Here is an 18,539-nt window from a genome sequence, read left to right on the forward strand (position 1 = left end):
ATAAACAGAGTTTTACAGATCTAAAGCTACCACGAACAAGAGGCAGCTACAGCCGGGACGCAGGTACATCTTCAATCCAGCTGCCATCGAACACAGCAACAACAACAGCTAACATCTGCACGCAAGGTGCAGAAGTGTAGTATGACTACAACCGACCCCATGTACTCAATAAGTAACTCACCTAACCTTAGGTTAAAAGCAGTGACGAGCTAACACAAGGTCGGGTTCAATACCAAAATCCCTCAACAGTTCATAACATCACAAATACAAGGATAAAATAGGTATCTCAGAAGTAAAAATGCTCAGCTCGTTCACAGTTCCAAAAATAGTCATGTTTTTCAAGTATCTCAATGAAAAACCCAAGTCTCTTACCGAAAATGCAAAAAATACGAGTAAGTTTGAAAACTGTAATTTTCCAAATATCCTCTCCACAATAAATAAAACTGTTTCATTTTCTTTCCAGATAACAAGTATAAAATACCTCTCTATGCCCACATATCAATGTGTATAAAAATAATCATGAATGATGTGATACCGTATAGCACGAGAAAAAATGCATCTCTATGCTTGTATGTCATGCGTGCATGCAAATGCCATGTACCTCAAAGATGCCGGGACGCAGGTACATCTTCAATCCAGCTGCCATCAAACACAGCAACAACAGCAGCTAACATCTGCACGCAAGGTGCAGAAGTATAGTATGACTACAACCGACCCCATGTACTCAATAAGTAACCCACCTAACCTTAGGTTAAAAGCAGTGACGAGCTAACACAAGGTCGGGTTCAATACCAAAATCCCTCAATAGTTCATAACAGCACAAATACAAGGATAAAATAGGTATATCAGAAGTAAAAATGCTTAGCTCGTTCACAGTTCCAGAAAATGGTCATGTTTTTTAAGTATCTCAATGAAAAGCCAAGTTTCTTACCGAAAATGTCAAAAATACGAGTAAGTTTGAAAACTGTAATTTTTCAAATATCCTCTCCACAATAAATAAAACTGTTTCATTTTCTTTCGAGATAACAAGTATAAAATACCTCTCTATGCCCACATATCAATGTGTATAAAAATAATTATGAATGACGTGATACCGTATAGCATGAGAAAAAATGTATCTCTATGCCTGTATGTCATGCGTGCATACAAATGCCATGTACCTCAAAGATGAATCATGTACTCATACTCTCAGAGTGCTCAATCTCACTGTCTTGCATCCTCTCTCACTATGCTCAATGCTCAGCACACTCAATCACTCAGCGCTGTATAATAACTGTTACGGCGTGCAGCCTGATCCACACACATATATATATATATATATAGTCGACTGCGCTCACTGGGGGTGTACATATTTCGAAGGGGCTCCTTCAGCCCAAGCGCTATATTGCTGCGGCGTGCAACCCGATCCAATACTTTTTCAGCGTGCAACCCGATCCAATACTGTTGCGGCGTGCAACCCGATCCAATATTGTTGCGGCGTGCAACCCGATCCAATAATATTTTATATATATATATATATATATATATATATATATATATATATATATATATATATATATATATATATATATATATATATAGAGAGAGAGAGAGAGAGAGAGAGAGAGAGAGAGAGAGAGAGAGAGAGAGAGAGAGAGAGATGCTGCAGCGTGCAGCCCGATCCCAAAATGTCACTCTCACTCAGTCATCACTCTCTCCAGTCTCACTCACAGGCTCACAACGTCATGAAACTAGCCCGACAACAATGATATGATATATCAATAACAACAACTGAGACTGAGATATGATATGAATGCATGAATAGGACTGAGTACAAAATATCGATGAAATCAGTGAGATGCAGCAAGAAACGACCATTGTTGGTCCTAACAACATCAGCGTGAAGCCTAAACATGATATCTAGCATGATTGACAGCTCAATTACTTTATAACATGGTGAAAACACGGATATCAACAAAATAGGGCCACTATACTTATACAGTGCCATGGAAACAACAGAGTCCCAATTGACATGGTGCACGCCCACACGCCCGTCACCTAGCATGTGCGTCACCTCAACACAAATCACATAATACGTATTTCGGAGTTTCATACCCTCATCTCAAAGATTAGAAGAGTTACTTACCTCGAACAAGCCAATACCAATGCCGAGCAAGCCAAGCTATGCTCCAAAGATGCCATCCCGTGCGTTCCGACCTCTGAACGACTCGAGACTAACCAAAAATAACTCAAATGCATCAAACAATGCTAAAGGAACCAATCCCGATCGAAAAAGATCAAATCTTGAATCAAAAGCCCAAAATTGGCCAAAAAGCCTCACCTGGGTCTGTACCTCGGAACCCAACAAAATTTACAAAATCCGACAACCCATTCAATTACGAGTCCAACCATACTTGTTTCACTTAAATTCGACTCCAATTCGATATTCAAAACTCAAAAATTAATATTATGAAACTTTAGACCAAAACCCCTAATTTCCTCTTTAAAATTCATCAACCAAACGCTAAAATCGAAGATAGATTCATGAAATATAACCAAAACCGAGTAGAGAACACTTACCCCAATTCATATGGTAAAAATTGCTTCAAGAATCGCCTTAATCCCAGCTCCATAGCTCCAAAAATATAAAAGTGGTCGAAACCCTCGTAATAGAGTACTTTATACTTCTGCCCAGGCATCCTCTTACGCGAACGGATGTGAAGACTACAATCTTCAATCCAGTGCGAACGCGACCTCAAAAGCGCGAATGCGAAGAACAAATATCTCCACTGACCAAACATCGTTCATGATCGCGGCCAAGCCTTCGCGATCGCGAAGAACGTCAGAAGCAACAAGTAACACCAGAAAAACCAACAATGCAAAAACCATTCGAAATGATCCGAACTACGTCCGAAACTCACCCGAGCCCCTCGGGACCCCGTTCAAATGTACCAACAAATTCCATAACATAATACGGACCTAATTGAGGCCTCAAAACAATATCAAAATGACGAAACACACATCAATTTGAAATATATGAACTTTGAAACTTCAAACTTCCACAACCGATGCCGAAACCTATCAAATCGCGTCCGATTGACCTCAAATTTTGCACACAAGTCACATTCGACATTACGGACCTATTCCTACTTCCAGAATCGAAATCTGACCCCGATATCAAAAAGTCAGCCCCCGGTCAAACTTTTCAAAAATTAAACTTTCGCCAATTCAAGTCAAATTCCACTACGGACCTCCGAATCACAATCCGGACGCTCTCCTAAGTCCAAAATTATCCACGAAGCTAACGGAACCATCAAAACTCCATTCCTGATTCAAATTCAAAAAAATCAAACTTAGTTAACTCTCCCAATTTAAAGCTTCGACAATAAAATCCATTCTTCCAATTCGATTCTGAATAATCTAAAAATCAAAATCGACGATTCACATAAGTTATAATACATCATACGGAGCTAATCATACCCGTAAACTACCGAGCAAAGTGCAAATGCTCAAAATGACCGGTCAGGTTGTTACATGAGTGTAGTGATGATGAAAGAGAACTTGTTGGCACTGATGAAGTAAGGGATGCACAAGGTAGGAATCCAAGTAAGAAGATCTACATTGACACAAGTTATAAAAAAATATTTTTTGAACTGTATATGATATTTGAGAATGTTGTACAGTTTAGGGAGGCATTGCAGACCTATTCTATTCAAAAAGATGTGAACCTTAAGTTAAAACCTAATGAGAGGGAAAGGGTTAGGGCAAACTGCACAAAGAAAGGTTGTCCATAGCATATTCTTGGCAGCATAAAAGGTAGCAACAGGAATTTTAGGGTGATTACATACTACCCTGTCCACAAATGCTTCAAGAAAACAAGGAACAAGATGTGTAACCCACCATAGATTGCAAAGAACTTCAAAGACAGAATAATTAGTGAGCCTCAAATTAAGCTTCATCAAACTCAAGCCTTAATTAGGAAAGCATATGGTCTGTATGTGAGTAAAACTTCTTGCAGAAGAGCAAAAATGATAGTTATGAAGGAGAATATGGGTGATTACAAGAAAGAATTTGCTAGGCTTCATGATTATGCAGAAATGCTAAAGTCTACTAATCCTAGAACTACTGTAGTGATAAGGACATCTAAGAATGCAGAACCTAGCAAGGAGGTGTTTATGGGCATTTATGTCTGTCTTGAAGCATTAAAAACTGGATGGTTAGAAGGGTGTAGAAATATAATTGGCTTTGATGGTGCATTCCTAAAGGGAACATGTAAATGTGAATTGCTTTCCTGCATTTCCAAGGATGGAAATAATCAAATGTACCTTGTGGATTTGGCAGTAGTTGAAAAGGAATCAAAAGATACATGATCTTGGTTTATCAGATGTCTCAAGCATGATCTGAACTTAATAGAATCTGAAGGAGAAGGGCTGACAGTCATGTCTAATATGCAGAAAGTATGGTTTTTGACACATTGTCTTTAAAGTGTAATTGTTTTCATTTATGTTTAAGTTATAACAATATAATGTTGTTGATTGTAGGGTCTTCATCTAGCCATAACTCAGTTATTGCCAAATGCTGAGATGAGGTGGTGTGCTAGACATATCTGGGATAATTGGAAGCAAACTTGGCCTGGTGAGGAAAGAAGAAAATAATTTTGGCAGTGTGCAGGAGCGACATTTGAAGTTTACTTTAGCAAGAAGTTGGATGAAATGGACCAACTGGGGGGAGATATTGTTCAAGACTTATTGAATACAACAAGGAGACATGGTGTAGGGGATACTTCAAAGAACATAGTAAGTGTGATGTAATAGAGAACAATATGTGTGAGACATTCAATAGTTGGATATTGGCAGCTAGGCACAAATCTATCATTACTATATTAGAGGAAATTAGAATCAAGTGTATGAATAGCATGATAGAGTTTTCTGAAAAATGGGTAGGTGATATATCACCCATGGCTATGGAAATACTTGGAGAGAATACTCAAAGGGCAGCCAAATGTGATGTCAAATTTAATGGTGAAATAAGGTATGAGATCCAAGATGGGCCATATAAATATGTTGTTGACTTTAGGAGGTGTTCCTGTACTTGTAGATCATGACAACTCAAAGGAATTCCATGTGCACATGCAATTACAACAATGAATTATAAGAACTATGAGGTTGAGCCATATGTTGACCATTGGTATAGGAAGGACACCTACCTTAAGGCATACAACAGATTCATTCAACCTCTAACTAGAATGAATTTGTGGCCAAAAAGAACACTGCCAGCTATTGAGCCACATGTTATAACTGCAATTCCGGGAAGGCAAAGAAAAAAAAGGAGAAAAGTTGCTGATGAACCAAAGAAGAAGTTTGGGAAGGGTACAAGGATAGGGAGACAAATGAGATGTTCTTTATGCAAGACTCTTGGACATAACAAGAAAGGATGTCCATCAGCAGTAAGTATTAATGTTCTTTGTGGTCATTGTCAGATGAATTCAATTACTAATATTTGTTTTGTTATGTGTATGCAGAGAAACCAAGGGGGAAGGGCTGGAACTAGTTCAGTTAGAGGTGAAACTGCTGAAAATAATTCATCAACAACATCAGGTGGAAGGGCTGGAACTAGTGGAAGTGCATTAGCAGCAACAGCTGGAAGTGCATCAGTAGCAGCAGCTAGATCAGCAGCAGCAGCTGGATCATCAGCAGCAGCTTCAAATATGGAAAGTGACACATTTACTCAACCAATCACTGATCCAAGCACACAACAATCAACTAATGTTGCTGGAGGTCCAAAAAGGAAGACCAATGAACCTAGAAGAGGCAAATGCAGGGTCTAAGAAACCAAAGGCAGCAGGATATGGTGTGCTATTTGATTCAAGTGGCACTGTGATACATAGGGTAAATATTTCCACTTAATTATACAATCAACATATATGGTTTACTAGATAATCCCTCACTCACAACCTTTTATCTTTGTACAGTCTGGAACTACTCATAGAGTAGTACACAATCCTTCTACACTCATAAGTTCTGCCCCTACCAACATTGAACTTAGGTTCAAACCCCATGGGCTAAAGTGGAAGGGTCGAGCTGCAGTTACACAAAGGCAGCTGCAAGAACAGAGTTACAGAAGGGCAAACTCTGCTACAACCACTCAAGCCACATCAATGACACAATTCACACCAGGAAACCAAGATACAACATACATTAATTGAAGTGCTCAACTGATATTTTGAAGATTTAATCATGGATATTTTTGTTGACTGTCTATGGTAGACAATATTTTGTAAAGCTACTTTATTATGTATGTTTTTGTTGACTGTCTATCGCAGACAATATTTTGTAAAGCAACTTTTTTATTTTGGATATTTTATTAACTGCCTATAATATGCCATGATATTAGTAATTCTTGTACTTGTTGCTGTAATGGAACCTTTGTCAATATATTCCATGAACAAAATTTTAAAACACAAAATATGTAGCCTAAACCCAGGAAATAAGAAAGTACACTATCAATCCTAAACACATAACATAAGAACAACTACAACCCCAATTATAATAGCAGCAACTCTGAACTTCGACCTTCCTTGTCTTCTCTGACAATGACATCGATCACTCTTCTTAATAAGACCCGCAAGAAGAGTCTTGTAGTGTTCTTCCTCAATTGCAGGATCAACCCATCGGAAAAAGCCACAACCTTCACCAATCTCATATCTTCGGCAGCCTAGGAACCTTCTTTCAGGATTGGTGGGTGTTCGTGACATTTTAAGATCTGCAGCAAGTCCACAATAATACAAAGGTTCCTTCTTCATTGCTAAAGGAGAAGATGCGACAGTAGCTTATTTCTTGCCAGAGAAGAAGAAAAAAATCGAATTTCAAAAGAAAAGGAGATGGCAAAAATTGATGGGCAATGAAGAATCCCAGCAAAAAAAATTTATTTTGCACTGTTGAAGCTAACAAAGAAAGAAGGCATCAAATTTGGATAGAAATCAGCTTCTATAATGTTCAACAATGTAGAATAAGGTAGAAAGAAGAAGATGGTTGTTAAATAGGCCACATTATTATCGTTAGGGCTTTTTAAAATGCCTTCACGCCCTTTACAAGCGTGTGAATCATGCACTAAAGCCAAATATGACACATAGGATCAACCACGTAGGATAAGCGTTTATTATTCACAGTTTGAATGAGTGTAAGTATTCAATTGGCAAACTTCTAAGTTTGGGTACTGGCATGACAAAGTGGCTCAAGTATAAGTGCCATTTAGGCCATTCTATCCATGTTTTGGCCGATTTAGAAAATAAAATTTTCAAATCCCAAAACTAGCTCTACACCTGTTTTTGGCCCAAATTTACTGTTTTATTTTTTATCAATTTTAAAAATTACCCCAAACTTTTCTATTTTATAAAAAAACTCACCATCTATTATGACCCAACTAATCTACCAGCTAATCACTATCATTTTCTTTTGGATAGATGAATCTTGTAATATTATTGCAATTTCACGAAGTATAGTGGTTGGTAATTATGTTATTAGCAGTTGATATTAAAATATCAGGTTGTAGTTTTGGGATAGTGTATTGTGTAGTTCATTATAAAAATAATAATTTTGTGCCAAACTTATCTATGTTTAGGACTATGGTTTTTGATAATGATGTTGAATGGCATCGAAGAAGGTTATGCATATACAGGATTAACAAGTTTGTTTGTTTGATATTGTTGAGTATTTTTGATAGCTTTTAGTATTTATGGGTTAAGTCACATACTCACATTACATGTTTTTTTTTTTTAAAGTGAAATATGTTTTGAAAAATTATGTCCAAACAAATTTTCATCTTCAAATCAAACTTCACCCAAATCAAATTTTTTAAAACAAATCTGGAAATCTATGGCCAAACGCTAGCTTAGATTTAGGTTCAAGAGAATAAGATCAACATTCTATTAACATTGACCTGCTGGTAAATTCCAATATTTTACTAAGTGTTGATTATTGTTGAAACACAGATTAGTGTTTTGAATTTCTATTTGTGCTTCTTAATTATGAAGCTACTAGTAACCAGCCAGATATGATAGAGCGAGAAACAATAAATAATATAAAGGCGTATGATTCTTCAATGTGAGGTGTTTGCCATGTGAAAATGGCAAATGCACATCACACATCCAGCCTTGCGTCGCCTCAAGTCGTTTTACTTTAACATACCTTTTTTCTTTTTCTTTCGGTGTCGGTAGTAATATTACGGTCCGACTAAATTCGAATTGAAGGTAAAATGCTTCTCAATAACGATAATTTCATATTCAAAATTCGAACCCGAGACTTTTTATTAATAATGAATAGATACTTACAATTTCATGGTAATCTTTATTGGTGCTTTAACAAACTGTGTGCTCATTTGTATACCCACACCCACAATCAAAAAGCTACTTTTGGTTTTGCTTTTTTAGTAGTATCTCATTCAATTCACATACAAAAATTTGGTTCCCTCAACCTCTCCTATACACGCTCCCTAAAAGTGCATGAAGAGGGAGGAAAAAAGAGTGAAAGATTTATTGGTACTTTATATTCACACTAAATTAATAAATATAAAAAATAAATCTTTTATAAATATTTATCAATTAATAGCTGATATTTATTTTAATATTTTTTGTACTCCCTCTGTTCCTATTTAGTTTTCATATTAGTCGTTTAAACTCCCTCTATTAAAATATTAATACAAAGAGTTATTTGACTAATTTAGACGCTCTTATCTTTATTTATCCAATAAATGCTCAACCTATTAATGCTAGGGATAAAATTAGAAAGATTCATTAATACTTTCTTGATTTTTCAAATGCCAAATATTTTGAAATAGTTATTTTTGACAAACTGACAAGTAAATATGAACAAGGGAGTAACTGCTAATAATATAATTAATCTACACGATCAGTTTGAATTTATACTATTAATATATAATGTAAACACAATTCATTAAGTACATCTCTTTTTTGTTCTGGTCAATTATTTTCAAACCATCTCCTAATAGGGAAATTACGGTAATCTCCTGTCTTACTATAGATGGTCTTTTAAACTTGGCTTAACACGTCCGCAATATTTGAAACTGATTGAGAAAAACATTGAATTAGATTCTTTTTAATTAAATTATTTATTATAATAAAACTCGTTAAATAAATGACTTGCCTTATTTGTAATTGCTACCTACACATATATAATGCTAAATCCACATCTTTCCACCATAATTCTCTCTTTTTTTCTTTTTCTTCTTCTTTTTTTGCTTCTCAGAATAAAAATGGGCAAAGCAATTATTGAGGAGTTTAGTTTTCTTCTTCTTATTGCTGTTGTGGGTTTAGCAGTATTTGGCACATCAAAAGCGAATGCAGAAATAAAGAGTTGTGATTTATTTGAAGGAAGTTGGATATTTGATAATTCATATCCATTGTATAATTCAACAGCATGTCCATTCATAAGGAAGGAATTTAACTGCATCAAATTTGGCAGAAGTAATCTTGAATACCTTAAATATAAATGGCAGCCCACTGGTTGTGCCTTGCCCAGGTTCATTTCTCTGTCTCTCTCCCCAGAACAAAACTTATAGTACTCCATTAATTTCTGTTTATACGATACTCTTTTCTTTGCTTTTTAGTTTGCTTTAAAAGAATGAGATTATATATGAGTTTAAGTTATATACATGATAGTGTAATTTTTTTATAATTTTTTGTGTAGTAGTTTGAAAAAGAATGAGATTTATAAATGTGCCTAAGCTTTATACACTGATAATGTAAAAGTTTTTTTATACTACTACTATAGTTTGACCTGTATATTAGTCGAACCAAGTTACAACCAATTACTTGAAATTACCTTAGAAGTGACTTTGATTGTATAAATATTTTTGCGATGTCAATGCATATCAATTAAGCTGAATATATATATATATCTGTAAAGTCTTTACCTTTAAATTTTTATTTTCTCCTGTAGTCATAGAAATAACATAAGATATTTAAGACCAACGTATTCTAAGAATACTTTTGATATGGTTCGTGAGTAATTTTTTTTCTTAAATTTTGCACCCAATTGCAATATAAAATGAATGGAAGAAAATACTTCGTTTGCAATTGTTTAAAAAAGTTAGATATCAAAGGAAGTGAAATAATACTATGGATTCTAAAGCATCAAATCTTTTTTGGGAAAACACATCTTAAAATTACTAGGCTATTTCTTCTTATTTATTCACACCTTGATAGATAGAGTTATCTGGTATTTGTTGTCGAGGGAAGTAGCAGAAATCCCGTGAAATTTATCGAGATGTGCACAAACTGGCCCGGACACAATGAAATGAATATTTAGAAAGGCAACAATGGAGCATTACCAATTCATTTTCGAAAACTAAAATGAACTGGCCTGAACCTACTACACCAAGGAATTACAACATTGTATCTTGTTGATAAAGATATTAATTAAAACGTTTTCCTAATTATAAATGAAGTTTGACTGAAAATTTAATTTCTTCACAAAGGATAAATATCAAAGTGGTGGGGGAGGGACTTGATGCTAATTATGTTTGTTGAAATCTATGACCAATAACAAAAAAATGTTGTGCACGTGTTTCATTCCGTTCTAATTAGTTGATTTCTTTGTGTTTTTGGAATAATTTGTAGATTTGATGGCAAAGATTTTTTGACAAGATTTAAGGGAAAGAAGATTATGTATGTTGGGGATTCTTTGAGTCTTAATAATTTTGAATCCCTTCTCTGCTTACTTAATGCTGCAGTCCCAGATGCAAAATTCAATCAAGAGATATATAAGGAAAATGTCACTGTTACATTTCTGGTAAAACTCTTTTTTTGTTTATGCAAATTATGTACATATAAATCATAATGAGATCTATGCGGCACAAATTCAAAATAGTCAAATAAGGAAATATTATTTACATCAAATGTTGTGCGTGTGTGTTGTAGAACACTGAAATTATTTTTTTTTATTGCAGGATTATGGAGTTCAAGTCGTATTATTTCATTCGAACCTTTTAGTAGACATTGAAATTGAGCCTATGGGACGAGTGTTGAAACTCGACTCAATTAAAAACGGACAAATTTGGAAGGAATTTGACTTGTTGATTTTCAATACTTGGCTTTGGTATTCAACACGAGGACCCCAACAACCGTATGTTGATTAACATCCATATTTTCTTAATTTTTTTTCTACTCTTAGCTTTATTCCGCTGAAAGGAGTCTCAGATAAATTATCACTTTTTGACTAAGTCACTGGTACAAGTAATCGGGCCCACACATAGTCGAGCTTAATTGCTTTTTTGAACTTTATTATTATTATTTAAAGAAATTTAAGTTCACGATGTGTGAATATTGGTTGAAGGTGGGATTTTATTGAAGTTGGTGGCAAAATATCGAAAGATATGGACCGGGTAGAAGCTTTCCGGGCTGGACTAAATACATGGGCCAAATGGGTTGAAACAGATGTGGATACAAACAAAACCAAAGTTTCCTTTCAAGGAGCATCTCCAGCCCATTACCAGTAAGTATTTTTATTTTATTTATTTATATAGTACTACTATTTTTTGAGCTATAATATTAAGTAGGCGTTTGGCCATAAGTTTTGGAAAAAAAAAATCAAAAAGATTCAAATATGTGTTTGTTTATAGAATAAATTTAGTTTTTGGGAGATTTTGAAAATCAAAACTTCAAATCCCAAATATAGTTTAAACCCTCTATTTGGGCCAAATCATGACCATTTGGGACTTTTTAGCTTGGAATAAAAATATGACTTTTTAACAATTTCACATCAAACTTCACTAAAATCGGCTTTTTCAAAAATATTTGGGAATTTATGTCCAAACGGGTCCTACGTCAATATTGTTTTTTCTTGTAATTATATCTTTAATTACTACTAATTATTTTATAATGGATGTTCAGTGGATCGGATTGGGGTGAACCTAATGTGAACAATTGCTTGAACGAAACAACTCCAGTAAATGGATCAACATACCCAAGTGGCTTACCTGTTGCTGTAGAAATAGTGAAAGAAGTGTTGAGTAATATTTCAAAACCAGTATTTTTACTTGACATAACAAAACTCTCACAACTGAGAAAAGATGGGCATCCTAGCAAATACAATGCTTTTAAAGGCATGGATTGTACTCATTGGTGCCTTGCTGGAGTTCCTGATACTTGGAATCAGATTTTTTATGGATCTCTTATTTAATTTAGAGAATATACAGTCAAAGTACTGACCGTAGAAAATAGGAATTTTGTGTCTTAAAGAAATATATACAGTCAAACATTTCTATAATAGCCTCGTTTATTTTGGATATTTTTGGATATTATAGCAAATTTTTGTTATAGAGAACATATATTTTAACAGAACATAAAATTTGGTTCCGAAATAACTTGACTTTTATAATGAAGTGATATTATATAAAAATGTTGTTATAGATAGGTCTGACCGTAGAACATACATTCGAGTATGATTTTGTGGCGTAACGGCTTATGCCATTGTGCAGTTTTTTATTCAATATGATGAGGTATTATATATATATATATATATATATATATATATATATATATATATATATATATATATATATATATATATATATATATATATATATATTCCTTTGTGTCCAAGATCACCTCTCTAGTTGTCAATTTTACTTCTGTTGCACATATAAATGTCAAAGAAAGAAAACAACCTATTAATCAAACTAAAGAAATCAAAACAAAAGTTCCCTTCATCTTCATCACCTAATTAAGAACACGAGACGCACTAGAAATCAGATCAATATGCTCTCCACTGAAGAAGAAGAAGAGACTTCTTGTTTGGATGATTGTTACCTGCTCTATTGTATCGTAGTGTTACTTTAAATACAATATTTGTTTTGATTATTACTTAAATTTTATTGTATCGTATCATTAAATCTATCGTTACGTAACGACGAAAAGTATCACTTTATGAAATGCCCGATTTGGTGTGGTCGCGTCATTACCTTTTTTTTTCTCATCTTGCCGTTCCTTATTATTAAATAATTCTATTTTATCATTTACTCTTACCTTTTTATATAATAATTCTACCTCATACCTTACTTTTTCTTTATAATATTGCAAGTTCATTCTTCATATTGTTGGTGCATGATATCATGAAAAGACGATAAATAATACAATATATCCAAAATCAAAACGATATAGTACAGTACATTACAACACAACACAACACAACACAACACAATACAATACAATACAATACAATACAATACAATATAATATATTATGAAAGGATACATAACAACCATCCAAACAAGATGTAAGGATATGGTATGTATCCAAGAATCTTTATTAAGCATAAAACTTTGAGTTCAATTTGAAAAAAAACGTGATTTTCATAACAATCTGAATAAGGTACATATCACAAGGCTCCTTTTATAGGATTATATGCAATTAGATGAGAGCTAGCTTGCATATCTCAAATAGAAAATAGGGTGGTCAAATTTAAACGAATGATCATGTTTAATATTCAAGTATTTTCTTATTGGATTGTAATGTACACTTCCACAACTTCACTATTTTACACCATGTGCTCTGTACATGTCATCAAAATATACCATGATAAATTGGCTCATGCATGTACTTAATCACCTTTCCATTTCTATCCACATTATTGTTTCATCTCACTTTTCCAGCATAAAAGTTAAATGTTTCTCAGTATATATATATATTCACTGTTCCTTTAGTTAAGCATCTGCAAATTTAAAAACAAACCTTTCAATAAGCGACCAAAAAAGGACTGTAGTAATAAAGACACTATTATGACAATTACTATCATTCCTTAATTAATCACTAGTAGTAGCAGCAACGCACGTGTTACATTGCTTGTCTGATTTTAATGACGCTACAAAATCTTAAAATACTAGCTCTATATCTTTTATTTATCAACCAGAAAATATCTCATCCCAATTGTTATTTTCAGGGATTTTTTGTTCAGTTTAGTCGTTTGCTTAGAAAGCGAGAGAGAAGATGGCTAAAGGTGTGAATAGTACTTTAGTATATATTCTTGGTGCCTTGTTTATGGTGAGTTTTGTGTTTGTTTTCGAAGCCATGTTGACAATATTCTCAACGTTTTATCTGGATGCATTTGCCAAGAAGTTAGTTCAAATTGAAAGAAATACAAAAGGAATATCAAAACACGAACAATCAGAAATTAGAAATTGCAACTTGTTTGAAGGGAGTTGGGTGTTAGATGATTATCTTGATCCTTTATATAACACGACTACTTGTCCATTTATTCGAAAGACATTTGATTGTACCAAGCGCCCTGATCGTCAATATCTGAAGTATATATGGCAACCTACTGCTTGTAATTTACCAAGGTATTTTCTCTCTTTCTGCTTGTGAAGTCAGAAATTTTGCTAAAGGTGTTGATCAAGATTTAGTATTTATGTATAAAAATAGTACTTATTATTTAACTTATATATACACGGTATAATTCTATGGCAAAGGATGTTCAGCTGATCACCCTTCACTAGCAGTAGCTCGGTCGGCCCTGCCAGCTCTCATCTGATTATTACCCAGTTAAACGATGTTGTTTTAGTTTACCTCTATTTTCTGCCTGTTATTGGGGGAAATTTGGTTTTCTACAAATATATATATTACAACAGATGATACATAATGTAATTAAAATGTCATAATTAAAAAGTTTGGAGCAACAGTAAAGTTGTCTCCGTGTGACTTATAGGTCACGAGTTCGAGCCGTGAAAGCAGCCACTAATGCTTGAATTAGGGTAGGCTGTCTACATCACATACATTGGATTACGGCCCTTCCCCGAGCTCTACTTGACCACGGAATACCTTATGAACCGGGCTACCCTTTAAACGTCATAACGCGTAGTTTGAAAGATTATCGTAATTGTATTTTTCAGTGTATGCATCTCACGTGAAGTTTCTCTTGCAGGTTTGATGGTAGAGATTTTTTGAAGAGATTCAACGGGAAGCAGATCATGTTTATTGGGGATTCTCTAAGTCTAAATAATTATGACTCATTTTTATGCTTACTCTATGTTTCAGTGCCTGGAATAAATTATAAGACTAAGTTAACCAACCAAAGCGTTACTGTAATTTTTGAGGTAAGTAATTATATTCTTCATTTCCTTTGTTGGGTACTCTCTATTTTATTTCATTTCCCTTAACCTAAAGTTCAAAACTGTTTTGACAAGTGCACCAGTCAGTGTAGTTCAGAAAAGAGGCAGAGCTAGAAGTCCGTATAATAAATTTTACTTAAACATTATTTTTCTTCATATCATCATACATTATTTTTCTGGACTTTCATTTGAAGGATTACAACGTTTCAGCCACATTATTCAACTCATTATACCTAGTAGACGTTGAAGAGGAACATATTGGAAAAGTATTAAAACTCAATTCCATTAAAAATGGAGAGATTTGGAAGCAAGCTGATGTTTTGATCTTCAATACTTGGCTTTGGTGGGCGAGAAGAAAGCCAAGACAACCGTATGAACTCACATTACCTACTCACTTTTTTCTCTATAAGAATACTTTTTCTCTATAAGGAATTAGGTTATACACATCGGACGTGTAAATATTTTTCACATTATAAATATAATTTAACTTGTGATAACAGGTAATTTATCATTTTTATGAGATTATCGGTTGAATATTATCATGTTAACCATGATTTTTTTTTTGTTGAAATGGTGTAAATATGTATAGGTGGGATTATATTGAGGATGGTGGCAAGGTAGTGAAGGATATGAATCGTATGGTTGCATTTCGGAGAGGTTTAAACACATGGGTCAAATGGGTTGAGACAGAAGTGGACCTGACCAAAACCAAAGTTTTCTACCAAGGGGAAGCTGCTTCTCATCACTAGTAAGATATTTGTTGATTGTAATTCTAGGAAAAATATCCAAATATCCTCGTGTATTATTCGAAATATCTCTCGTTTTGCCTTTCCATTAAACTTTGGTTCATTATTATTTTTTATTTTTTTACATTAACAAATCATCTCATACTTGCCCTAAATTGTCATAAAGAAACTCCATCATGAAATGACATGGACTCCACGAGTCCAAATTCTTTAAGAAAAAAAAATTCAAATTTATTCCTTTCAATTTTTTACTGTTCTCTTCAATCCATTTTAATTGATTTTTTAGCCTTTATTATTGGTTCATAATATTTGACTTTTTCAGATATCAAGAAGAAATTAATTTATTTTTTTTCAAAGTTTCTCTTGGAGTAAAGTGACTAGGAGTATTTGTTATACTTTCAATGAACAAATTATGGTTATCATTTTTATTGTTAATTAATATTAAAAGATTAACTCCTTAATAAATGTGAAAATAGTCAAAAGATCAATTAAAGTGGACCGAAAGGAGTTTGATTTAAAACTACCTTTACGCAGAACTATGTTAGGAGTAACTTCCTACGTCAATCTCCCCGTGCAATGCTGATACAGCCTCGGTCAGCTTCAGCTCAAGGTTGGTTAGTCCTTCCTTGTGCTCAAAACTTGCTTGATCTACTGACTCTTTGACCTCGTCAAGTCCATCAAGGGTCGTAGACTCAAGTGCTTGGAAGAAGGAAGGACTAACCAACCTTGAGCTGAAGCTGACCGAGGCAAAAGAAACACAAAATTGAGCAATTTCAAATAATATAGAACAAATTTGACCATTTTTACCTTAATGCTAATGGATTTCTGCACTTTGTTTTTGTTTGTTTTTTTCAGCGGAGAAGATTGGGGTGAGCCAGGAGTGAAGGGTTGTTTAAATCAAACAACACCGGTAGCTGGATCAATATACCCAGGTGGTTTGCCATTACCTGCAAAAATAGTGAAAGAAGTATTGAAGAATAAGTCAAAGTCAATATTTCTGCTGGATATTACAATACTAACCCATTTAAGAAAAGATGGACATCCAGGCAATTACAATGGCTACGGAGGCGTTGATTGTACACATTTTTGCCTTTCTGGAGTCCCTGATACTTGGAACCAACTCTTTTATGTTTCTCTTCTCCATTTAACGTCTTAGAAATTAAACATCGAAGAATATTTTTGGGAAAAGATTATGGAATTATTCTCTCTTTTTTTCTACTTTACCACACTTCTTTTTTTGAACATTAAGACAACTTGTTATGTACTCATTACTTATTTTCTAATAATTCTAGTAGTGAAACACTTGGATTTTGTTTTTAGGAAAGCTTAAGGGCTTTAATTTATCCGAAAAGGGCCAGAAATGCCTGAAGTATTGGAATTAGTACAAAATTGTTCTCCGTCCACCTATTTGAATAAAAATATTTCTACCGTTATTTTTTTGGTTCAACACTACCCTTATTACTAACAGAAAATTCATTAAAAAAAAATAAAATTAAATAATATCCACGTGTCACCGTCCCATTGGTCTAACATAAACCCCCTAACATAAACCCCAACCCGCAACCTGCCCAGATATTGACCCGCCCCAATTTTAAAACATAACTCTCTCTCTCTCTTCGCTATTTCATATTAGTGATCATTTAATTACGAGTGTATGTCTACTATTATTCATGAGGCAAATTTAAAATTGAGTTATCTATTAGAATTATTTTTATGTAAGATGCAAGGAATTGTCATATTCTTCTTAATGCAAAAAGTTTAGTTTTTTTTTGTTTATGCAATGGGTATTCTTTATTATATAATTTTCTTTATTTAAAATTTATGGGAGGGTTTCTTCACTATTTTTTTGTCATTCCTCCATGAAAATTTGAGGATTTGTTTTTCAATTTTTTATTATTTATGTGATGTGTATTTCTATTTTTTATTTATTTCACTATTTATTCAATTAATATGTAAGCTTTTCTACTTCGTGTAATGGGTATTGTGCAATTGTCACATTTCATACACACTGGGTTCATATGATGTGCTAATAATAGTTAACAATATTTTTTGATAATTTCTTCAGTATTTATTTTCTTATTTTGATTGTTATATTCAATATTCGGACGGGTTAAGGGTGAGTTTAGTTATATTTTAGTTGAAGTTTAAGTTATGTCAATGGAACGGTGACACGTGGATATTAATTAAATATTTTTGTCTTCCAGAATTTTCTGTTAGTAATAAGGGCAATGTTGAGCCAAAAAAATAACGATAGGGACATTTTTATTCAAATAGGTGGACGGAGGGTATTTTTGTACCAATTTCAATACTTCAGGACAGTTTTGGCCTTTTTCCGTTAATTTATTATTCGTTGCTTAAATGTAAGTACAAAACATGAGTAAATAGGAACTTTTTTCAATTAAAGGCCATCTTATACGGAGTTTGCAATCAAACAAAGGAAGTGTGTCAATCTGACAAAATATTTAATCGTTCGTTAGATTGCAATCAAACAAAGGAAGTGTTTCAATTTATTATTCGTTGCAGGTTTTTGGTGCATAAATAGATCTTTTTGACGGATTTGATATAATTGCAGCGATTTGTTAATTAAGATATTCTAAAATTATTTGAAGAAAAATAGTGATAAAAAAAATTATGAGAAATTTCAAGAAACATTACTTCTTAAATTTGAACAATTAGACTTATATTAAAATT

General features: G+C 33.6%; 2 protein-coding genes across 2 annotated transcripts; both read left to right on the plus strand.

Annotated features, from left to right (window-relative positions):
- Positions 1–9,140: 9,140 nt before the first annotated feature.
- On the plus strand, positions 9,141–12,263 carry LOC107806195 (protein trichome birefringence-like 41). Its single transcript, XM_016630310.2, has 5 exons — positions 9,141–9,515; positions 10,616–10,787; positions 10,945–11,120; positions 11,331–11,489; positions 11,888–12,263. The coding sequence occupies exons 1-5, from the start codon at positions 9,172–9,174 to the stop codon at positions 12,174–12,176; spliced, it is 1,140 nt and encodes a 379-aa protein (XP_016485796.2). The 5' UTR covers positions 9,141–9,171; the 3' UTR covers positions 12,177–12,263.
- Positions 12,264–13,981: 1,718 nt separating this feature from the next.
- On the plus strand, positions 13,982–17,194 carry LOC107806196 (protein trichome birefringence-like 41). The gene is made up of 5 exons (XM_075239155.1): positions 13,982–14,334; positions 14,916–15,087; positions 15,258–15,472; positions 15,692–15,850; positions 16,704–17,194. The coding sequence occupies exons 1-5, from the start codon at positions 13,982–13,984 to the stop codon at positions 17,002–17,004; spliced, it is 1,200 nt and encodes a 399-aa protein (XP_075095256.1). The 3' UTR covers positions 17,005–17,194.
- Positions 17,195–18,539: the final 1,345 nt, after the last annotated feature.

This window comes from Nicotiana tabacum, chromosome 19 (assembly GCF_000715075.1).
Source record: "Nicotiana tabacum cultivar K326 chromosome 19, ASM71507v2, whole genome shotgun sequence".
Taxonomy (NCBI): domain Eukaryota; kingdom Viridiplantae; phylum Streptophyta; class Magnoliopsida; order Solanales; family Solanaceae; genus Nicotiana; species Nicotiana tabacum.